Source organism: Magnolia sinica, chromosome 5 (assembly GCF_029962835.1).
Source record: "Magnolia sinica isolate HGM2019 chromosome 5, MsV1, whole genome shotgun sequence".
NCBI lineage: Eukaryota > Viridiplantae > Streptophyta > Magnoliopsida > Magnoliales > Magnoliaceae > Magnolia > Magnolia sinica.
The window spans coordinates 33,193,735-33,218,042 of record NC_080577.1 but is presented as its reverse complement, the minus strand read 5'-3'; the positions used below and the strand labels follow the sequence as shown (position 1 = coordinate 33,218,042).

Sequence of the window (24,308 nt, the reverse complement as noted above, 5' to 3'; positions counted from 1 at the left end):
TCTAGGTGGGTCCCACCTTGATGTTTATGAGAAATCTAATCCGTCCATCCATTTTTCAAGCTCAATTAGGACATGCGACCAAAAATGAAAAGGATCCAAAACTCAAGTGGGCCATAAAAGATGAAACAATGGGGAAAGGAATGCCTACCATTGAAACCTTCCTACGCCCCATCTTGATGTTTTTATGCCATCCAAACCTTTTATAAGGTCATTTTTGCTGGGATGAAGTGAAAACACTAAAAACTTAGACAGATACGAAACTTTTGTGGCCATATAAATATTTCAAGGATGGTCACTAAATCCCCATTGTTTCCTCTCGTGTGGCCCATTTGAGTTTTGGATCCACCATATTTTTGGTCGTTCGTCCAAAAATTACCTCGAAAAACAGATGAACAGATTAGATTTCTCACAAACATTGCAGTGGACCCCACCAAGAATCCTTGCGCAGGAACTTCCTACGAAAGCCTTTAGCAGGAAATCCGCGTCCGTGTCACAGGGGCCGACCTTAAACTCCCAGCACGTCCTGATCCGGGGGCCACATATAACAGTTGGTCATCTTTTATTAAAATTTCCCATCAATCACGCTTATATAGTCCACCCCACGATACTTGTGCCACTACATGATTCTCGTTCCTCCTCACCTGATGAATAGACTGTATTTCAAACCCGTGCGGCACATGCCATGTGTGCCACGCATATTCAAAGTTCAGACTCTCCTCTCGTGGAATAGCCTGAGCTACGATTTGCTGACGTGGCATCCCAACAACCACCTCTTTTGTCTCTTTGACGATTGAAAGCGTGCGTTTGGACCTCCTCACGCTCAGGTCATGCTCCAGATGGAAGCCACGTGTTATTAAAGTAACGGTCCGATGGCATGAAGATCAGACGGCCAGCAAGGTTTTACAACTAACCCGCAGCAAAATGTTTGGTAGAGGCTTCTATTTAAAGAGCCAACAACAAGCGAACCTCAACTCAGGAAAATCCAATCGAATACCTGAGATTTCCTCTCACAAAATCCTCTCATTTTCCGATAAATCTTCTCTTTGTATTGCGATTTTCGCTCAGAATTCAAATCGATTTCTGGGTTTTCTCTGAGAGATCTGCTATTTTTCTTGAGAAAATTCAAAAAATTTTATTGAAAAGCGTATTTGAAACTCCTGAAAATAGTTGTTTCTACCCACTTTTATTAGCAGTTTTCCTCTTCTTATAGTTATTTCCTCGTCAAATCCAATCAGTTTCTCCTGTAATTCTGTTTTCTCCAAACTAAAACCAATTCCCTGCATTCAATCCTACTTGGGTTGTGCTGTTTCCAGCGAATCTCCAGCTTCCGGTTCTGTTTTTACGGATTTTTCTTCATCAAACATGGAATTTGGCCAAGATCATGAGAATAGCAATGACAATGCCTCAATGCAAAGCCTCTGCCTCAAAGATCCATTGAACTGGGGAATGGCAGCTGAGTCTCTGAAAGGCAGCCATCTCGACGACGTCAAGCGCATGGTGGGCGAGTTTCGGCAGCCTTTGGTGAAGCTTGGAGGCGCATCTCTGACTATCGCACAGGTGGCCGCTGTGGCCCACGAGCCGACGGTGAGGATCGAGCTATCGGAGTCGGCGCGGGCCAGGGTCAAGGCTAGCAGTGATTGGGTGATGGAGAGCATGAACAAGGGGACAGACAGCTATGGTATCACCACCGGGTTTGGTGCAACTTCACATAGAAGAACCAAAAACGGAGAGGCCCTTCAAAGGGAGCTTATAAGGTAATATTCTCTAACATTTTCTAATTTTAAAAAAAATAATAAATGATGGTGGAGAAGGTAGGGATGTTCTAGGTGAGCTAGCTATGTTATGGAAATGGGAAGGATCTGGGTGCATGCAAGTCAATCCTGACCATCCGATTCGTGGGCCCTATCCACGATCATAGTTTAAAAACGAAAAAACTGGAATCAACTGGACTTCCAGCTGGGTGGGTTGAGTCGAAGGTGAACAAGTAAACGATCAGACTCCATGAATCTTTTCAGGCCGAGTCAATCGCGGGAGCGAGTTTCACAGTGACTCAGATTGAATTCTGTCTTCTTTGAGTGACTCGGCCGAGTTTCGAGCCAAATCAGTGAGTTTTAAAACTATGTCGTGGGTGGATGAAGGATCACGCCTATACCGATCGGAAGACCTTAATCATTTGATCCACTTATTGCTTTGCCACTAATTGGATGGTTGGGATCATTCAATTAATATGATTTTTGGGCCATGTTCCATTCTCAATTGGGTGGGGGCCAATCAAATCCCGCCGTGTCGCTGCCCGTACTTACCTGGTAGGGGCTGAGGCCGTACCCAATCTGCGTCCTCCAAAATCAGTTCCAACTATTAGGTGGGCCACACCGTAGAAAGCATGTGGAACTCGGAAACGGATTGGCTACTCCCCCTGCCACCACCCAATGGCTGGTGGTCGGTGAAATGCGGGCCCCCACCATGATGTATGTGTTTCATCCATGCTGTCCATCTATTTTTCTAGATTATTTTAGGGTATGAGACCAAAAATGAGGTATATCCCAATCTCATGTGGACCACATTACAGAAACAGTGTTGAATGAACGTCGACCATTAAAAAAAAATTCGGGGCCATAAAAGTTTTGGATCAATCTGATCTTTGTCTTTTCCCTTCATCTAGATCTGTATGACCTAATCAACAGATTGGGTGTCAAATAAACAGTACAGTGGGCCTTAGGAGGATTTTAATGGTGGATATCCAATCACTATTGTTTTACTGTGGTGTAGTACAGATGAGATTTATATCCCTCTCATTTTTGGAGTCAAGACTTAAAATGATATGTAAAAATGGATGAACGGCATGGATGAAACACATACATCATGGTGGGGCCCACAGAGCATCGACCATCAGCCGCCGGGCTAGTGGCAGGGGGAGTAGCCAATCCGTTTCCATGGAAGTCACCCAAAAGCCCCCGGAATTCAAACCCAAAAACGGCTGAAAGGCCGGATCCGGTACAAATGCCGCGGTGGCATCCAAGGTCATGTACAGCTGCTTGCGTGTGAGATATTCTTGTGAGCTGACACGTGTTCCTTATAATGCCCGCTTGAATCCTTCCGACATATGCTGGAGAGAGGACGTGCCGCCAAAAGCACCGTGGGCCACCCTCATGTCCGTGTGAGATCTAGTCCGTCGATCACATGGGCCATCTTAGGCAGGACATCCCTTGGTCGGCCATGGAGGCTTCAATCGTGGGTGTCTGCAACTTCACCGTTCCTTGTACTGTGGCTCACTTGAGTCTGAGTGACTTTTATACCGACTCTTAACACGTGTGTCAAACGCGGGCCATAGAGCTTTTTATTGCTCGCGTTCTCAACTACACACTGTAATTAACACTTGTCCGAGTTGCCGCATAAGCCAACTAGGTTTTTGGACCGGCCGATCTGGACGCCGATTTCCTGCGAAAGCCTTCTGGAGGAAGTTCCTGCGCCGGGATGCTAGGTGGGCCACCACGATGTTTGTAAGAAATCCACCCCGTCCATCCACTTTGAGAGATCATTTTAGGAATTTGAGCCGAAAATGAAGGGGATACAATACCCAAGTGGGCCATATGAGAGGGAAATTTGAGGAAAGAGTTTCATACCGTTGAAATCTTCCTAGGCTCCACTTTGATGTTTATATTCCATCCAAACCGTTTATAAGGTCATTCCCATTGAGATGAAGCGAAAGCACGAAAAAACGAGTGTCATACGAAACTTTTGTGACTATGAAAATGTTTCAACGATCCTCACTGAATCACTGCTGTTTCCCCTCGTGCGGCAGGAGTGTTTGATCCACCTAATTTGTGGTCAGATGTCCTGAAATGATGGCCTCACCTAGCATCCCACCACAGGAACTTCCTGGGAAACGCTTTCACAGGAAATCCGCGTCCGGTCGATCTGGTTCGGCACCACGACTCCGGAAGCGGATTGGCTGGTGCACCATGCACACACCACCGACCTGCCTAGTGTGTTGACCTCACCAAGTTATGTGGGTCCCATCATAAGGTATGAGTTATATCCAAACCGTCCGTCCACTTGGAAAGCTCATCGTATGGCTTGAACAGAAACACAAGACAGATCCAAAGATAAAGTGGACCACACTACAAAAATCAGTAGGGAATTGAATGTCTACCATTGAAACTCTTTTGGGGTCATACAAAATTTGGATCAATATGATATTTGTTTTTCCTCTTCATCCAGGTCTGTGTGACCTCATGAATAGATTGGATGGAAAATAAACGTTATGGTACGCCCTACAAATGTTTTAACGGTGAGAATCAATATTCACACTGTTATTTGTGGTGTGGTCCACTTGAGCTTTGGATATGAATCATGTTTAGTATCATGCTCTAAAATGATCTCTCCAAATGAATGAACGGTTTGGATATAATAAACACATCATTGTGGGGCCTTATGTAACTTTGATCTCCTTTGAACCGTTCGCACAACTCGGACGTTGAGGAGCAACAGCAGTCGTCTTCGCACGACACGTACCCATAACAGTTAGGTTGGTGGTGGCTGGTATACCAACCAATCTGCTTGCAAAAGGAACCGATGCAAGCACTGTAGGGCCTACCATGATGTATGACATCCACTCGCTTCATCAGTTTTACAAGCTTTTGTCAATACGAGGGATTAGGGGCAGTTAGAAATGACTTTACTTCATATTAATTAATTAATCATAATTATATATTTTTAATCCCAGACCATAAAGAAATACGGTCTTTAATATATAATTACGATTAATTAAAATGAGATTAACATATTTCATAAGTTGCATCTAACGTCCTTTACCATGCAAAGTTAGGTGATGGGCATCATTCAAATTTCAAAGTCCCATTATATTTATTGCATCTTACCTATACAGGGACCCACTAAATCTATGCCGTTGATTATATGTGGAATGAGTCCGGACCCACTTGTAGGTTTAGTCTACAATGCTATTTGCGATGCCCATCATGATGTCTGCAGGACATCAGTCCAATGGATAGGAACCACCAGGATGATATGGATCCAAATCTCAGTTAGGTTTCGTTGTTGATTAATTTCTGATCAAAATATAAATTTGAAGACGAACAACAATTCTGACGGTTAGGATCATCCATCGCTATGTTCTGTCAACTGTGGCCCATCCATGGTGGGCCCCCATGATGGAAAGATCAGATAACCCTGATCATTGCAACATGTGGATTACCTCAAATCAAGTTCTCAGCATTGTTGAGTCACTCGAAGGCAGGCTAAGTCAACTGAACTCGGCCAGATTTCGAGCAAGCCGTTAGGAAATATCGAGTCAGTCGAATTGAGTCTTCGAGTCAACTGGAAACATAGAGTCGAGTAGCGTTTGTGATTTTTTAAACTATGCCTTGGTGATCATGGCCAGCACACGGCTCGTCATGATCTGGTTACGAGGTGAAACCGAAACTGAACCGTTCCCAACGGTTACATGAAAACTAGAACCGAACCAAACTGTTTGCACCTTAGAACTGAATTGAAACCAGGCCGTAAAAAATTAGTTCAGTTCCAGTTCGGTTCTACGATTCTGAGGTTTTTATAATCCAGCCAAATTACATGATTTGTTTTTATAATCCAGACCAATTTCATGGTTTTTTTTTTAATTTATAATCCAATCCACAGTCCTCTATTGAAAAATTTAACGGAGAGTAACCTTGTCATGGTTTGTTTTTATGACCCTTTCATGTTCTCAAAACGATTTCGCGGCTAATGTTTACTCGTGTTATGATGCATTTGATGAATGGTCTAGTTTTTTATTTTTTTAAATTTTTTTAAAATATTTATTGACAAAGGGGTCTGGTTTCAGGGTTCAATTCTACACAACCCCAAATCGAGAACCAAATCGAACTAAGTGGTTCTTTGATTTTCGAAATCGGTGCACTTTATAACCTAATTAAACTATGCGGTCTGGTTGATTCTGATCCAATTTACCGGTTCCGTGTGCACCCCTAATCATGCCATTATTTATTTCTGATTAGCTTTTTGGTGAATCTTCTAAAAACAGATTCCTCAATGCTGGAATCTTCGGCGCCACCCAAGAATCTGACCACACATTGCCACCGACCACCACCCGTGCCGCCATGGTGGTGAGGATCAACACCCTCCTTCAAGGCTACTCCGGCATTCGCTTCGAGATGTTAGAAGCCATCATCAGCCTTCTGAACCACAAGATCACCCCTTGTTTACCCCTCAGGGGGACGATCACGGCATCAGGCGATCTCATCCCTCTATCCTACATTGCGGGGATACTCACCGGCCGGCCCAATTCCAAGGCAGTCACAGCTGATGGGAAGACGGTGGATGCTGCAGAGGCCTTCCGCCTAGCGGGTATTCCAACCGGGTTCTTTGAATTACAGCCCAAGGAGGGCCTTGCTCTTGTAAATGGCACGGCAGTGGGGTCCGGTCTAGCATCCATCGTGATGTTTGAAGCCAATGTACTAGCACTCCTCGCCGAAGTCCTATCGGCAATCTTCTGCGAGGTGATGCAAGGGAAGCCAGAGTTCACCGACCATCTCACGCACAAATTGAAACATCATCCTGGCCAGATCGAAGCCGCGGCGATCATGGAACACATCTTGGATGGGAGCTCTTACATGAAGGTAGCCAAGAAGATCCACGAGCTCGATCCACTCCAGAAACCCAAGCAAGATCGCTATGCTCTCCGCACATCCCCACAGTGGCTTGGCCCACAGATTGAAGTGATCAGATCATCTACCCGATCGATCGAACGAGAGATTAACTCCGTCAATGACAACCCCCTGATCGACGTCTCCAGGAACAAGGCGCTCCATGGTGGAAACTTCCAAGGCACCCCGATCGGGGTCTCAATGGATAACACTCGGTTGGCGATTGCATCGATTGGGAAGCTCATGTTTGCCCAGTTCTCCGAGTTAGTCAATGACTTCTACAACAATGGCCTGCCGTCGAATCTCTCCGGCGGGCGGAACCCAAGCTTGGACTATGGATTCAAGGGTGCTGAGATCGCAATGGCGGCCTACTGCTCAGAACTTCAATTCCTTGCTAATCCAGTCACTAATCATGTGCAGAGTGCGGAGCAACACAACCAGGATGTGAACTCACTGGGACTGATCTCATCTAGGAAAACAGCTGAGGCTGTTGAGATCTTGAAGCTGATGTCGGCTACGTACCTGATTGCAGTATGCCAAGCCATTGATCTCAGGAATTTGGAGGAGAACTTAAAGAACACAGTCAAGAATACTGTAATTCAAGTGTCGAAGAGGGTCCTAACCGTGGGTGCTAATGGCGAGCTCCATCCATCGAGGTTTTGCGAGAAGGACTTGATTAAGACCATTGATCGTGAGTATGTTTTTGCATACATCGACGACCCATGCAGCTCCACTTACCCACTCATGCAGAAGCTGAGGCAGGTCCTCGTTGAGCACGCATTGGTGAATGGTGATAAGGAGAAGGATGCAAACACGTCAATCTTCCAAAAGATCAGTGATTTCGAAGAGGAGCTGAAGACCCATTTGCTGAAAGACGTCGAAGGCGTAAGGGAGGCATTCGAGATTGGAAATTCGGCAATTTCGAATCTTATCAAGGAGTGTAGATCCTACCCTCTATACAAGTTTGTGAGGGAAGAGCTTGGGACGACGTTGTTGACCGGCGAGAAGGTCCGGTCGCCGGGAGAGGACTTTGATAAGGTGTTTACGGCGATATGCGATGGACGGGTAATCGATCCACTCCTTGAGTGCCTGAAAGAATGGAATGGTGCTCCTATCCCTATCTGTTAGAACCACCAAAAGATGGTTTTATTACTTTCTTCTCTATTATTTCACTGCTTTTGTTTTTACAAGTATGTGTTTGTGGTCAGATAGAGTTTTGACCATGTTTATGACTGAAAAGTATAATTCTACGGATGCGTTTGGTTTCCATTGAATAAGAATTTTAATGCATTTTTCTCCAGACAGGCATTGATAAATCCATGGCTGGATTGAGCTTAAGAGCCCATTCAGGTGTCCAATAGGCCTGAAATTTCAGCATAGCTTGCTTTCTGTGATGTAGAGTTTGATGAATAATTAGGATTTTTTACAAGGCAATTGGAAAATAAGGAAAAGGTTAATGTATGATTTACAAAATATCATTTCAGCTTGTCCTATTTCATCATATCTGGATGTGATATGGTAATCCGCATTACTAATAAGCATAAAAAATCCAAATTAAAATAAATAGGAGGAGAAGATTCAAAAGAATCCCCACCTAGCTAACTTTCTTTTAAGTAATGAGAATAGCAGCTTTTTTTAATAAATGCGAGTTTACATTTAGCTAACTTTTCAATGAGAATAAGTTGCATATAAATGCACTATAGCATATTTTTCTTGTTGATTTGATATTTTAATAATGTAAAAGTAATATTATTATAAATTCATTGTCCCTATCTAAACACAAGAATTATTAGTAAAATTACTAACTTTTTAGTAGATAGTACTCTAATTTTATTATCATTGCACTTTTAAAATATATTATAATTATTATTTGCATTTTAATTTTGGCTTTAAATGTTTGAGTTGGGATAGTGTTGCATGCGAAATGATTAAATTTGATATAATTGATACACTATATAAGGAAAATTATTTGGCAAAAGCTTAGGGCCCATTTGGATATCACTAAACAAATTAATTTTTCTACTTACAATATTAAATAATTAATTTGTTTGAGATAAGTGAGTTTGGTTTATGATTAATTATAAGTAGCTTTTTTATTTAAAGTTACTTAATCACTTCAGTTTAATAAGTATAAATCAAGATAAGTTACTTAAGATACACATAACTTTTCTTAACTTAGGATCCAAATGCCCTCTTAAAATTTTGTTTTAATTTCAGGGTTAAGATTTTCTAGGAAAATGAAATTTCTATGTAAAAGTTAACACATGAGAATATAGAAACCAGCAACCAAACACTCCTTTCAGGACGGGTGCTTTGATGCCACTCATTCATCATTCTCCATTGGTAGAACTGACATTGTTAGAAAAATAGCTTTATCTTTTGAGAAGATAGACTCACACGTGCAAATATAATGCTGTGTGTAGGATCCAAACCATCAAATCGAAACCTCCTTATACGACCATGACTCTACTGAGAATCACGCCCATCTAAGTGCTTTTGTTATTTCAATTTCAGTCACATGACTAGCGTGGGTATGTTAGAATTAAATGTGCAACTCAATTGAAACTGAACAACTGTGACGCCAAGTGCCAAAATAGGCAGTTATACTGGAAATCGACCATATACAACCAAGATCAAATAAAATTCCTTGCCTATTCAACCACCTGCATAATGTTTCTTAACATGATCAGGTGATTATTAGATGGTGGGGGTTCTTCCTTTAAAAATGGGTTACACCTCTACCTTCCATATAAAATGATTTTTTTTTTCGGTACAGATAAAACTTCTAACCAACTGCAGAGAACAATTGCAAAATGCTTCTCTGAATGGAGAACTTGCTTGATACTTGAATTATAAAAGTTAACAAATACTTAATTATTGTTACATATTATATTAAGGAACGTAAATGGTAGATAAAGGTAAGGATTACACTAAAGAATGTAAATAACAAATAATGTAATTCAAAGATAGATTTGGTTTGGTTTGGTTGGTATATGATATGTATTTTTATGTTGAATTCTCTTGCTATTTATAAACTTAAATTGACTATTCGGATGCTTCTCATGTTCTGACAATTACTATAACCATTCCAGCACTACATGACCATTTGGAGACTTGCTTCTAAACTTGTCACCCATCTTAGTAACCACTCTAAGCTTCTTTACTGACTCGACCACTCTTGCTTCGTGGATGACGTGACACTGCTCGATAGGCACCTTCGAAGAAGGTTCGATGACATTGAAGGAAATTTCGATTGTATCGACAATGACTTATTTCTGTCCATTTTTTTATCGTTGAGATTTGACTTTATATATCACTTAGGGTTGTTTCTTAGCTTTTAGAGCGAGCATTGAAAAGAGATTTGAAAGAGTGATTGATACAGTTAATACTCTTACTCTCAAGCCCTCTTTTATATAGGAGTTCATCATTCAATCAATGGCTTAAAGCCATTTATTTGAACATTCGTAGCCAGGATTGAACTATGAACTCCAGCCTTCATTGATCATCCAGCAACACTCTTTAATGGCAAATTATTATGCTGGGATCATTCAATACTTAGCTTTTGAGAATCTTCTCTAGCTCTTAAAGATTAATCATTAACTAGAGTAGATCGAACCAAACCCTAATCCAACAACCTCGGTACCCTCGATTGGAGCATCTACAAGCGGTTGTGGTTCAAGAGAGTATAATAATTTTCATTAATAGGAAGATCTTTATCAACATGTGCTAAAACAGGCCTCACTCACTTATAAGTAAGTACTAGAGTCCAATCTGTTTGAAGTCATTTCTTTGTGTAGGATTGAAATTTAAAGTTTCGTTCTACAAATTCGCTAATACCTTTCGTAGGCCTCCGACGGGAGATTAGGTGTAGAGTCCTTGTGCAGGATCTACTGCCTTGTGTAGGCATTGGTGATTGCCTTGTGTAGGCACCTTATGTTGTCTTGTGCATGCACCTTAGTTAATATTGTGTAGGTTGTAAAGGTTTATGGTTAACCTGATTTAAAACCAGTGTTTATGATGCTTGATCTTACTTGTATTTGCAATAATGTTTAATTTCCGCACATAAGATGTTTGATAAAATGCAGCTTCATATATTTCACTATCCCAGCTTTTGATTATGCTTGCTTGTCAATTAATCATGCTTACTAGTGCTTAAAAGTTAATATTTACATTAAGTAGGATTAACATTTTTTAAAAGTCCTATTCACCCCCCTCTAGGACACTTGGACATAATTTTATACTTCACTAGTAGCAGTTTACTGCAATTTCATAAGCTTCTCATTCGTATTCCATTAATTGGCTTCCATCGGCTGCTCGATTGGCTTTTAGACATCTCTCGGCCGCTCGGTTTGCTTTTGGACGCATATCAGCCACTTTTTTCACTTCCATATAGCTATCGATGGCTTACTTTACTTTGTCAACCAAAGTTCTGTCTTGGTTGCCCTCTCGGTCGACCTCTTAGAAGCCTCTCAGCCACTTGATTTGCTTTTGAATTACTTTCAACTTCTCCATGTTTTATCATCCAATTAGCTGTTGTCACGCCCCGAACTCGGAAACTGGGCTCACAAATTTTTCGATCGCCGAATCCGGCGCCAACAGCCTCCGAAGTACCCCAGTCTTAGCTCCCGGCACCCATACACCAGGTTCCGATCCTGGGATGCTATAAGGAGGATTTATAATATGATTTTGATTCAATATAAGCATAACCATAAGCATAACCCACAAACAATAACCACAAAAACATCATCACAAAATCCACTATGATCAAAAACTTTAAGTACAGTGCGTATAAAAGGAAAAATACAAGGTAATGAAAGTAACAGAAACTCAAAAAGCTCGGCTGCACACTCCAACTGCGACAAGGTTACGGATGCGTCCTGGCGTCACCTGCACACATCAATCATGCATAAGCTTATAGAAAGCTATGAGGGCGGTGTAAGTGTATGCGCAATACGAGCGTGCACAGAATGTAAGGTCAAAGAAATGCGGAATCATGCTGATGAGTACATGAATGCAATCAGCCGTACCAAGGCTATGCGGTGCAAGATATGAATGCTATCGGCCATGTCAAGACCGTGCGATGCGAGATGTAGTTCAAGCATGTCAATCCTCATCATATATCAGTACAGTTCTCATTTTGTATAATTACCGGGGTCTAGTACACTCTACGCCAGCTTGTCGTTCCTATCCGAACGCACAACTGGGAGAGTGGAAGAGACCTCACTATCCGCCTGCCAATATCGAGCTCGGCTCGTCGATAGCGGACACATTCCTCAAGCTGGTCAAACTTAACCTAGAAATTGCCCCCTCACTGAGGCAGGTAAGGTCACACCCCTTTCCAACTGACCACGACACAGTGGGAGACGCAGCCTACTGGTATACGGCCCTCGCGTGCTCATGTATCCACTCGGTCTCAACGTTGGAGTCATCCTCTGGTACCATCGGGTTTAGAGATTTTTACCCAGGGACATCTATGGCGCCCCGATGCTAGAAACAGTATTTTCGGTATCCAATCCAACCACCTACGATGTGTCTGTGGAGGTTATGGCCCTGATGTCGCTAGGGCATATAATAATCACAATCACACAAATGCCAGTGCATGAATCACCCTATTAGACATGCAATAATCATGCACGTACCACGCGCTCATGTAGGGCAACTCCGCCTATCAGGGAGCCCATAAACAATCCGTCCGTAGGCATATGCTATGATCAGTCACTCCTCATATCAGGTATACATATGATGCATATAATCATGAATCATTGAACTATACTAAACATGTTATATGGTGATGGGCTCTGTTCATAACAATGATGGGCCTAGATGGACTACACACTAAAAGTATGGGCCTATCAATGGGCCCTAGGGAGAGTCATAATGTGGACGTTTAACCAACATTATCATTACAATGTGGACATCAAACCATCATTGCTCTCAAGGCATGGCCGCCAAAATATCATTACATAAACCATGGTGGAATCATACATTGCAATAGGCCTTATATACATCCCATTGGGCCTCAACCCATGGACCTCAGATACATCAAATGGGCCACATAGCATGGGCCCATATATACATCAAGGTGGGCCTAATCACATAGGCCTCGCATACATCACAATAGGCCTCATAACATAGGCCCCATATCTATTAAGGCGGGCCCCAACAACAGGCCTTTATACAAATCAAGGTGGGCCTCAACAATGGGCTATAAGTATGGTAAGTGGGCCACACCACATGGGCCATGTGTATATCAAATGGGCTACGTCAATGGGCCCTGTGTATAACAAATGGGCCACACCCCAAATGTAAGTGGTGATAATAATTACCACTATTAACATTCTCAAGCCCCGCCATAACATTTATTTTCTATCTGGTCATGAGTTCTCACAGACTTGGATTAAGGGAAAAACAATTTCTTAACAATCCAAACTTTTGTGACAACAAAAGAATTTCAATGGCAGAAGCTCAATCCCTACTGCCTTTTTACCAAGTGGTCCACTTGATCTAGATCTGTCTCAGCCTGCAGCTCATGCCATAAAATGAGCGTCTAAAATGGTTGGACAGTTTGGATGCAAGACATGCATCATGGTGGGTCCCATAAGGATGGACAGTGTGGATGAAGCAAGAGGGGCCATGGAGCTTGGTGACGCCACTCCAGCAGTATATGCTGGAGTGAGTTACATCAGTCGTCCCACCTTGGGATGAAATGGGATGCAATACATTCATATGTGGGTCCCACGTGGGGCCCACCATAATGTTTATCTATCATCCAAGCCATTGATAAGGTCACACAGACCCTGATGAAGAGGGAAAACAAATTTCTTAAGGATCCAAAACTGCTGGACGCCCAAAAGAGTTCCAATAGCAGACATTCAATCCCTACTGTTCCCTGCCATATGGGCCGCCTGAGTCCCATATACAGGTGGTTTTTGGGGTGGTCCACAGTGAGAAGGGGGCCCACCCAATGCACGGTGTGGATATACATCACACGTCATGGTGGGGCCCACGGCTGGGACCATGGGTCCCTGCCTTGTTAACGCCCACGGCACCTCTGTGATGGTAGCAGCAGATGCTGCTGTTGCTATTGCTTAATAATTATTTTTTTTTAAATGATTTTTTCTGAGGAATTTCCTAGGTGGGGCCCGCATCAGGGAAATCAGACCCGGCCATTGGTTTCCATGGCTCCATACAAACCTATCAAGCCCAATATTGGATATATTTCGGTGTGCAGAAGTATTAAGGTGTATTTTAATAGCAAAAATATTATTCTCAATGCTATGGGCCACCAGGAAATCAGATTGAGTTTATTTTTCGGTTCAATGCCTAAAATGATCTGAGGAAAAGGATGGACGGCTTAGATTAAGTACATGCATCAAGGTGGGGCTTGCATGAGCAGCCCACCCCAAAAGCTCAAAAACATATATATATATATATATATATATATATATATATATATATATATATATATATAAAGCTTGTTAGCACACACTCATGTCAGTACACGTACTCCATGCTAGCCACACCCGTCCAGCATCTAGAGACACTGGACGGCATGGATATAAAACAAGCATCATGGTGGGCTCCACACACTACCATGGTGGGGTCCACGTGGCGGCCCACCAAGGTTTGGATCAGCTGATGTTTGTATTTTCCTTCATCTAAGTTTAAAAAGCAAGGTGGGCTCCACCAGTGGGTTGTAGTGTGGTCCATTAAATGGACAGCATGGATACAATATATATATCATCGGGTGGGCCATCAACAATGAAAGAGTAAGAGAGAGAGAGAGAGAGAGAGAGAGAGAGAGAGAGATCGGTGAAGTGGAGGGACCTCGCCACTATGGGCCCCTCTTTAATCATAAACATATACATCAAGTAGGTCCCATCATAAGTGGGCCCCTTAAAAAGAGAATTAACGATGGTCACCCACCTATCTTCCTTCTTCTTGCTCCCCTAGCCTCCTTAGCTCCTTGCCTTCAAGTTTGATGGAGGTAGATGATGGATAAATGGTTGAGATGTGAGATGAGAGAGTAAGAAAGTGGGCCACACTTGTTGTTGTGAAAGGGAGCTTGGACGTATGAAATTCTTGCTTGGGAGAGTGTTTGAGAAAATGAAAGAAAGAGAATAATAAAAGGGATGGATGGAGTGGTGGTTGTAATGAAAATGTATGGGTTTATTTAAAAATTTGTAAAAGAGGTATGGTTGTGGTTGAAATTTTGTAAAGGGGAATGGTGAGGGGAGAGAGAGAGTTGACTTATGGGAAAGGAGGGATGGGGTATTGTACTTAAGGGTATGGAGTGACTTGACTTGTACTTGACATGAGTGTTGATTGATTGATAGGACATGTTGTAGAGATTCTCTCGTAATTCGCACACGTGATATTTTCTTCGAATTAAACGTGGGCTCACATCTTCTGACCTGAGTATCGGTTCGGTGCGCAAGTCGTGGGGTTAGAATCGCGGCGACGACGCAGTTGCTAACGTACAAGTTTCGGTTCGAACCGACTTTGGTATGCGGGACCCGGCTTAGGATAGCGCGCAAACGTCGGATACGGGTCGAGGATTGCCGGAATTCAACCGAAAGGGTCGCGGAAGCCAACGAAATGGTACGGACTAGGATACGGGTCTTATAGCTGTGATTCTGTGAAAAAATACTTCAATCATCCTTAAAGAAATTTAGCATTCTATCTCTTTCCCTTGTTATAACACTTGTCATTTCCAATTGGATTTCCCAAGAATGGTCAAAATAGGGTACAACATTGCCTTTCATATTGCTTCGCCGTTGGTAAAAGGTGAATGCGATGTTAATTCATTGTTTGACGCAATAAATGTGATTGCTCAGCCATGTGAAAATACCAATTTTGACCATCTTGATTGAAAAACATCAAAGTTGGCTGACTTGGCCGAACTCGACCATCCTGGTCGAGAAACAACAAAATCGACCTTCTTAGTCGAATTCGGTAGTCTTGGTTGAAAAACAGTAAATTCATTACATTAGTCGAATTTCGGCCATCTTGGTCGCAAAAATGTAAAGTCGATCATCTTGATCGAATTCAGCCATCTTGATCAAGAAATGACAAACTCAGTCGTCCTGGTCGAACTTAGCTATATTTATCAAGAGTCAACAAATTTGGTCATTCTGATAAAAAAATGATAAAATCAACCGTAACAATGAAGACTATCAATCAATCCATTTCGAATAGGTTTTATAGCTGACCGACATAGTAATACGGTCACAAACTTAGCCTACTACTTCCTAAACCATTTTGAATAATTTGTTCATGATTCAAACGGTGTGATTCGGCCATTAAAGGTAGTTCAGGGCCTACCTGGTTTTATCTTTCATGATACAGTAGATTCCCAAGGAAGGGTTGCCCCCCAGGTATATTTTGGTTTCCTTCTTCATAAATAAAATTCTTGACCTACTGCTCTAGTCTCTTAAACTCGGCGGGTAGTGGAGCATTCCACCTATCCTGAATTGGAACAGGAAGTGCGCTCCACTGTAAGGGAGGTATCGATGATGGTTGAACCATGTTACCAACAAACCTTACTTCAGCATTATGATTTGTTGCCGTAGGTTCTCTTTTCGGTAATGATGGTCATCAACCGATGCATAGCTTCAGTCTTGTTAGTAATCCATCTGTTAATATTCTTAATTTGAACATGGAATTACTTGGCTTGAGCGTTATTAAATCTTCTTAAGCTCTCTCATATTCCTGAAAACGTTGGATACTCAGTTGTACATCCCGAAGTTCGACCATTGTCTCTTCGAGAGAAATGGTTTGAGAGGTCGATGCCTCTTCTTAGTTGACGGGACTGAGTATTGGATTAGTGTTTAATTTTAATAATTCATGGGTTGTTTGAAACGACGCATCTTCGATCGGAGGTAGTACGGTTGGTATTGAGGGTTCAGGCCTAGCAATTCGATTGCATCTTCTATTCATATTTCTGATTGGTTGATTCGCAATGTCGCACTGGTAAGTAAATTAGAGATAGGATCCTACCGGGCATGCCAAAATTATTTTGTTGGTGCTAGCTAAAATTTTTGCATGGCCGGTGCACAGTAAATATTTATGGCAACCAAGTAATTTGTGGTCCCATCGAGTATGCCAACATGTTGTTCTTGTTTTTTCAATTTCAATCATGTGATTAGTGCAGGCATGCCAGAATTAAATGTGCAGCTCAATTCAAACCGAACAACTACGACCTCAAGCGCCATAATAGACAGATACATAAAAAATTGACCGTATATGTCTGAGATCGAATAAAATCGGTCGCTTATTTAACCACTTGCACAATGTTGCTTAAGATGACCAGGCAATTATCAGAGGGTGGAGTTCATCCTTTGAAAATGGGTAACACCTCTACCTTTCATATGAAATGACTTTTTTTTAGTACAAATAAAACAAAAATGAGATTCTTACATCAGCCACAGAGAACAACTAAGAAAGCTTCTCTGAATGAAAAACTTGCTTGATACTCAGATTGAATCCAACGTATGAGCCTAAACTTAAATTACACTTAAAGTAAACAAATACTTGATTATTGTTACATATTACACTAAGGAATGAAAATGCTAGATAAAGCTAATGATTACAGTAAGGAATGTAAATGAAAGATAAATTAATTGAAAAATAGATTTAGTTTAGTTTGGTTGGTATGATACGCATTCTTTTATTGAATTCACTTACTATTTATAGCCTTAAATTGACCATCTAAATGTTTCCCACGTTCTAACGGTTACAATATTTGTTTCAACACTACATGACCTTCTAAAGACTTCCTTCTAAACTTATCACCTGTCCTAATAACTACTTCAGAATTCCTTATCAACTCGACTACTCTTGCTTTGTGGATGACATTGCACCGCACATTAGGCACCAGCTATATCCCGTAAAATTCTCTTTGGGTATCTCTTCAGATCTTGGATACACCACGTAACTCTTATAAAATTACAAGTGTCCCTTTCTGATTGGCTCCCGTAGGAATGAACAGAAATAGAGTAGAACAACAATAGTTGAAAATCCTTTCTACATTCTCTGTTTTTCTAAATATTTCTTTTACTACGTTTCTTCTTCTTAACTATTCCTCTTCTCTCAACCAAAATATATTTTTTGTTGCTAATCGATCGTTAACCACACATTGGCCACATATTTTTTGTTGATCATTTGCTCGTGCTCTACTCAACTATTCTCCACATCTTTTCATTTATGCCCGACCAAGTATATTGGCTATATTCTATTTCTTGGCTTTCCTTGGCCGCTCGATCAACTTTTGGGCACCTTTTGACTACTTGGTTTGCTCCTAAATGTTTATCAATTGCTTTTTTTAATTTCATATGACTATCGACCGCTTACTTTACTTTATCCACTCCGATTTTGTCTTGGTTACCTCTCAATCAACCTCATAAATGTCTCTAAACTATTTCACTTGTTTTTTAATTCCTTTCAAGTGCTCCCTTCTTGTCATCCTGTGAGCAGCATGTTATATTTTCTATTGCTATATCTATATATATATATAGAGAGAGAGAGAGTAATGCTCATACACAACTAGTTAGATATTACGTTTTAGTCCAACTAGCTATGCATTTAATGAAAACTTTCTTCTTAATTAATATAAGTAAATGTTTTCACTGCACCTAATTTCATTTTAGCATGGAAAAGTGGCCACAGCCTGAGCGGGTCCCATCATGGTGTTATAAAATCAACCCTGACCATCACTAATGCCACTCAACTTTAGGTCAAGGTCTTAAAATTTATACCCATTGGTAGTCCAAGAGGACCACACGATTGGAATTAGTATACATGGAAAGGTTCACCCTCGAAACAGTTTCCCATAGAGTGGCCCATATGAATCATATATAAACCTGATTTTTGGGACCTATGCTTACTTTTGACGTGACATCTAATGAATGGAATAGATTCCACAGTTTCATCATGATGGGCCCTTTAAAAATCAAGGGTGGTTGTCTCTCTCCTGATTATCCTCATTGGTGTGGCCCATCTGAATCACGGGTTAGCCTGATTTATTGGCTGTAGGCTTATTACTTGATCACACATCCAATGGTCAAAGTGGATCTCACACACGTATCAGTAGGCCCAAAAAAAACCAGGAGTGGGAGTCCATGTTATGCCTGTCTCCAGAACACCCAAAACACTACTATCGAGCGTAATTTAAGGCAGCAGTTGATGCTCGAAATGCTAGCGGCCGCGGATTAGCTACTGAACCCAATGGTAACTCGCTAATGAAGTGATATCACCACGTTCTGTGGGCCCCACTATAATGTATGTATTATATCCATATCATTCATCCATTTGGAGAGGTCCTTTTAGGGCATGAGCCAAAGCATCAGGTAGATCCAAAGCTCAAGTGAACCACACCACAGAAATCAGTGGGGACAATGACAACCACTGTTGAAACCTTCATGGGCCACCATGATGTCTATTTGAGATCCAACCTATTTATAAGTTAACAAAAACATGGAATAAGGGAAAACACAAATATCAACTCGATCGACAGCTTTTGTGGCCTCAAGATGTTTTTAAGGGTAGGCATTCAATCCCCTCTTTCTTCTTCGGTGGGTCCACTTGAGCTCTGGATTTGAATCATTATTTATCTCGTGCCATAAAATGATCTCTCCAAATGGATGGACGGTGTGGATAAAACACATACATCATGGTTGGGCTCACATATCATAGTGACATCACTTTAATAGCTAATCGGTGTCCAATGGTACCGGTGTAGCATAATTTAAGGTAGTAATTAATCCTCGTAATGCTGGCATTATACACATAAAACGTTGAGGACCACACCACTGTAAATAGTGGTGATTGTTAGGATCGGCCAAAAAAAAGGTAGATCGGCTAATATGGGTTGTGGAAAGAGTGGTCATGGTTGAAACCTCTTTTTAAAACAAAGATATTACCCTGATACAAAACTTTTGTGGCCCCACTAATGTTTCAACAATGGACGTTCAATCTGTAGTTTTTCATATTACGTGGCTGCTAGAGTTTCGGATCTGTCTTATTTTTGGGCCCATGTTCTAACATAACATAAAAAAACTGATGGACCGGATAGATTTATCACAAGCATTATAGTGGGCCCACTAGCTTCCTATGGCAAGAAGTTGCTGAAGGGTAAGAGGCAATTGCTGGAGGGTGAGCGCAGATTGGGAAAGAGCATTAAATGTGGAGAGAGAGAGAGAGAGAGAGAGAGAGAGAGAGAGAGGAATAAGTTGGTTTAAAAAAAAAAAAATGTAATAGCCGTAGAAGGTGTGCACATGTGATGGGTTTGAATAATGTATCAGATGTGAAAGAAATTCGATCCATTAATCAAATAAAGTTCTTTGTAAGTATATTAAAGGTATAAAATATAAAAAAAAATTATATCAATAGTACATAATATTTTTATACAAGAAATGTGGGTTGTCAGGGACCTATTCCAATGATCTAGTTTCAACTTCCATATGTGGATTCAAATATAAAATCCATTTACTAATTTTTGCCAGATAAAATTTAACCAGTGAGCCATGTTCTATAAACGAGCTAGATCTTTGACACGTGCTCCCAACATATCCATGTAATACTTGATGTCATGTGGCCTTTGGTAAGTAGGCATTATAGGCATTATATATAAATAAAGAAAAATATTTTACTAATTTAATGCATGGATAAGTGGCCGAATTTAAATGGTCCAACTAGGTATGTATCAGCATTTCTCAAAATATAGAGAGAGAGAGATGCTCGCTAGTTTGGACACTGCCTTTTGGTCCAACTAGCTTGGCATTTAATGTCGAGAGGGGGCGTTTGGGAAGCGGATTGTGTACTGAGTAACTCAGTACCCTTAGCGTACTGAGTAAACTGTGTGGGGTCCACTGTTATTTATTTATTTTATCCACTCCGTTAATCCATGTTAAAAGATAATTTTAAGACTATAAAATGAAGCAAATTAAAATCTCAAGTGGACCACACTACAGGAAACAGTTGATTGAAACTCTACCATTGAAAATTTTTTGGAGGCCGAAGAAGTTTTGGATCAAGCTGATGTTTGTGGTTTCTCTTCATACATGTCTTTGTGATCTTATGAACAGGTTGGATGACAAATAAAAATTAATTTGGACCCTGGGAAGGTTTCAGCGGTGGAAATCATTATTCCACACTGTTTCCTGTGTAATGGTCCACTAGAGCTTTAGATTCACTTCAATTTTGGTATCAACCCCTAAAATTATCAGTAAAAATGGATGGACGGTGTGGATAAACCACATACATTAACAGTGGGCCCAACTGAGTTTACTCAGTACGATAAAAGAGTACTGAGTAACTCAGTACGCAATCCGATTTCGGGCGTTTGCTTCACCTTAGCTTTTTAAGAGGTTTCTTTGAGAATGGTCCCCAGCTTGGGTGGGCCACACTGTGGTGTTAATGGAAAATCCACCTTGACTATCATGTATGTCAACCCATGTTAGACATAGGAACTAAAAATCAACTCGATCCATGGTGCAAGTGGACCGCACAACTAGAAATAGTGTGAAAAAAAGCTTACCTTTCAAAATAATTCCTTTGATGAGGCACATTTAAATCAAGTATGGCCCTAAATTTTGAGTTCTAGGTCTAACCTTTGGTGTGGCATCTAATGGTTGGAGTTGATTTCATTTACTCATGATTGTGAGTCTTATAAAAATTAGAGGTTGACATCTCTCCCTCTACTGTTCTATTGGTGTGGCCTACTTGAATAAAAAGTCAGTTTGATATTTTGTATCAAGACGTAGAATGAGATGACACATCTGACGGTCGGATTGGATGTCACATGCACATCACGATATCACGATGGGCCCAATAAAAATAAGGTTATGCGTTCCTCTTACGTGGTTAAGCTTCTTCCGCACCATTACAGAAAAAAGTGACGATTAGATTTCTTTTTAAAAAAGAGTGGATTAAGCGCGGCCCCTTACTCATGCAACACAGTTTGTCCCTGATCATGCCACCCACATTGATTTAGGTATTGTATATCCACACTGTTCAATGGTTTTTTCAGCTCATTTCAGACATTAATCCAAAAAATGAAGCAGTTATAAATCTCAAGTGGTCCACACCATAGGAAATAGTGGATATTGAACTCTTACCATTAAAATTTTCCTAGGGCCCACTGTATTTTTTTACTTGCAAACCAACTTATTGATAAGTTCACAAAGACCTTAATGAAGTACATTAAAAATAAAAAACAAATTTCAGCTTGATTCAAAACTGTTGGCCCACAAAAAAATTTTAATGGCTGATCACCACAGTTTTTGTGGTGTGGTTCACCTGAGAATTTTATCTACTACATTTTTCAAACCATGTCCAATCATGAGCTGAAAATATGAATGTGGGGCATGGATATACAATAAGTATATATGGTAGGCCCAAGGGTTAGGGATGAACACTACTACGTGAGGACGGGTTGCACGTAATCCACTCCACTTTTTCTTGAGAATATGCACCTTTTCTCTCGAAATACGAAGAAGTTCAACAACAGAAGAAAAACCTACCTTGATTTTTGACATGGCCCACCAAGTCATATATATATATATATATATATATATATAAGATCCACTGAAATGTGCAACCTCACCGTAGGTCTTAAGTAGAAATATAAGGTAGACTTGTAATTCAAGTGAGCCACACCAATAGAATATTTGATGTAGAGACGTCCACCTTTGATTTTTACATGACTCCGATCATGAATATGTGAAATCCTTTCTAACCATTAGATATGATGAAAAATTCCAAGTGTGAGACTGAAAAATAAGATCCACACATGATTCAAGTGAGCTTTACCAAATGAATCATTTTGGAGGGTGAGATTTTTCAGCACACTATTTTTAATTGTGCGGTCCACTTAAACCATGGATGGAGTTGATTTTTTGTTCCTGTATCTAACATGGGTTGAAATACATGATGGTTGAGGTGGATTTTCCATTAACATTATAGTAGGGCCCACCTAAGCTGGCGATCATTCTCAAACAACCTCTTAAAAAGCTAATGTGAAGCAAACGCCCCTTCTCTCCACATTAAATGCCAAGCTAGCGGAACTCTCTCCGCATTAAATGCCAAGCTAGTTGGACCAAAACGCAGCGTCCAACTAGTTGTGTGTGTATATATATATATATATATATCAGTTGTGCACCAGTTCCCACAGAACTCGTACAAACTTTTTTTAGAACTCGTCACTTCAAAATTCGAGTCGACCACGTGAAGTAGCACCTTATGAAACCCCCGGGCCCAATTCTTACTTTGATCTAAAATTTTGGTATCCCATGAAGAATGAAAACATATTCCTCTCCTGATTTACTTTTCTTTTCGTTATGGCCTACCAGAATTTTATATCACATCACATGGACCGTCAAACTAGCCGTCGGAATTAAATGCTAATTAATGTTAATAAATGATTAGTATGGAAAAGTTAATTAAAGAGGGAGAGGAGTTGCTGGCTTGGGATGGCCCCACCATTATGTTTATGTAAAATCCACCCCATCCATTAGATAAGTTACCCTATGTTACATCTACGGCATGAAAATCATATCCATATATGGTTCAAGTAGACCACACCATCAAAAATAATGTGCAGGAAAGCTAACCTTCAAAACTGTTTCCTTTGGCATTACGCCTAGAATTTGGTGTGGCATATAATGGATGGAATGGATTTTACATGCTCATCACTTTGGGCCTGGTAACAATCAAGGGTGACGTCTCTCTCAATTGTTTCTATTGGTATGGCCCACTTGAATCACATATCAATCTGATTTTTTTTCCTCTTAGCCCTATATAGAATAACACACCCAATGATCGGAGTGGATCTAACGGTAGACATCACGATGGGCCCAGTACAAAATATAGGGTGGGCATTGCTATGGCGGTTAGTTCTCATAAATGTGGGACCTTACCGAGATGGTTGGGACTGGATCCGTGTTACCCTAATGACAAATAGTGGGGCGCTTTCCAGCCTGTAGAGCCCACCTTCATGTATGAGTTGTATATCCACGTCATTCATCAGTTTTTACCCATCATCTCAGTGTATGGTCTGAAAAATGAAACAGATGTAAATCTCAGGTGGACCACACCACAAGAAATAATAGACATTGAGAGCCTGCCATTAAAAAAAAAAAAAAACTTCACAATGACCATCGTAATGATTTTTTACCATCCAACTTGTTGATAAGGTCAGAGATACAAGGATAAAGGGAAAACACAAATATCGGCTTGATCCAAAACTTTTGTAGCCCCTACCAAGTTTTTAATAGTTAATCACCCATGTTTCCTGTGGTGTGGTCCACTTGAGATTTGGATCTACTTCATTTTTTAGGATTATGTCCTAAATTGATCTGGAAAAACTAATAGACGTCCTGAATATACAACACATACATGAACTTGGCCCCACAGTCAGTGAAACACCCACTCCCGTATGACCCAGCTTACAAACTGACTCGGATTGGGCAGCGACACTGCAACCTAGGCTGGTGCTGTGTTGACGTGGCAAATTCTGTGAGCCAACCGTGATGCATGTGTTATATCAACACCACACTGTTCATCCATTTTCTCAATTATTTTAGTGTATGAGCCAAAAGCCCAGTCAATCCAAAACTCAATTGGACCACACCAAGAAAAGCAGCCGTGACA

At 40.9% G+C, this 24,308-nt stretch overlaps 1 protein-coding gene across 1 annotated transcript; it reads left to right on the top strand.

The window, feature by feature from the left end:
* The first annotated feature begins 967 nt into the window (after positions 1-967).
* LOC131245919 (phenylalanine ammonia-lyase-like) lies at positions 968-7,959 on the top strand. The gene is made up of 2 exons (XM_058245698.1): positions 968-1,754; positions 6,038-7,959. Exons 1-2 carry the CDS (start codon positions 1,363-1,365, stop codon positions 7,785-7,787), a joined length of 2,142 nt encoding a protein of 713 aa, XP_058101681.1. The 5' UTR covers positions 968-1,362; the 3' UTR covers positions 7,788-7,959.
* The last annotated feature ends 16,349 nt before the right edge of the window (positions 7,960-24,308 follow it).

Bases quoted from the DNA above. Each gene is read 5' to 3' on its own strand.
- LOC131245919 (XM_058245698.1), top strand. From the start codon at position 1,363: ATGGAATTTGGCCAAGATCATGAGAATAGCAATGACAATGCCTCAATG. The intron at 1,755-6,037 runs GTAATATTCTCT...TTCTAAAAACAG, and splicing joins CTTCAAAGGGAGCTTATAAG to ATTCCTCAATGCTGGAATCT.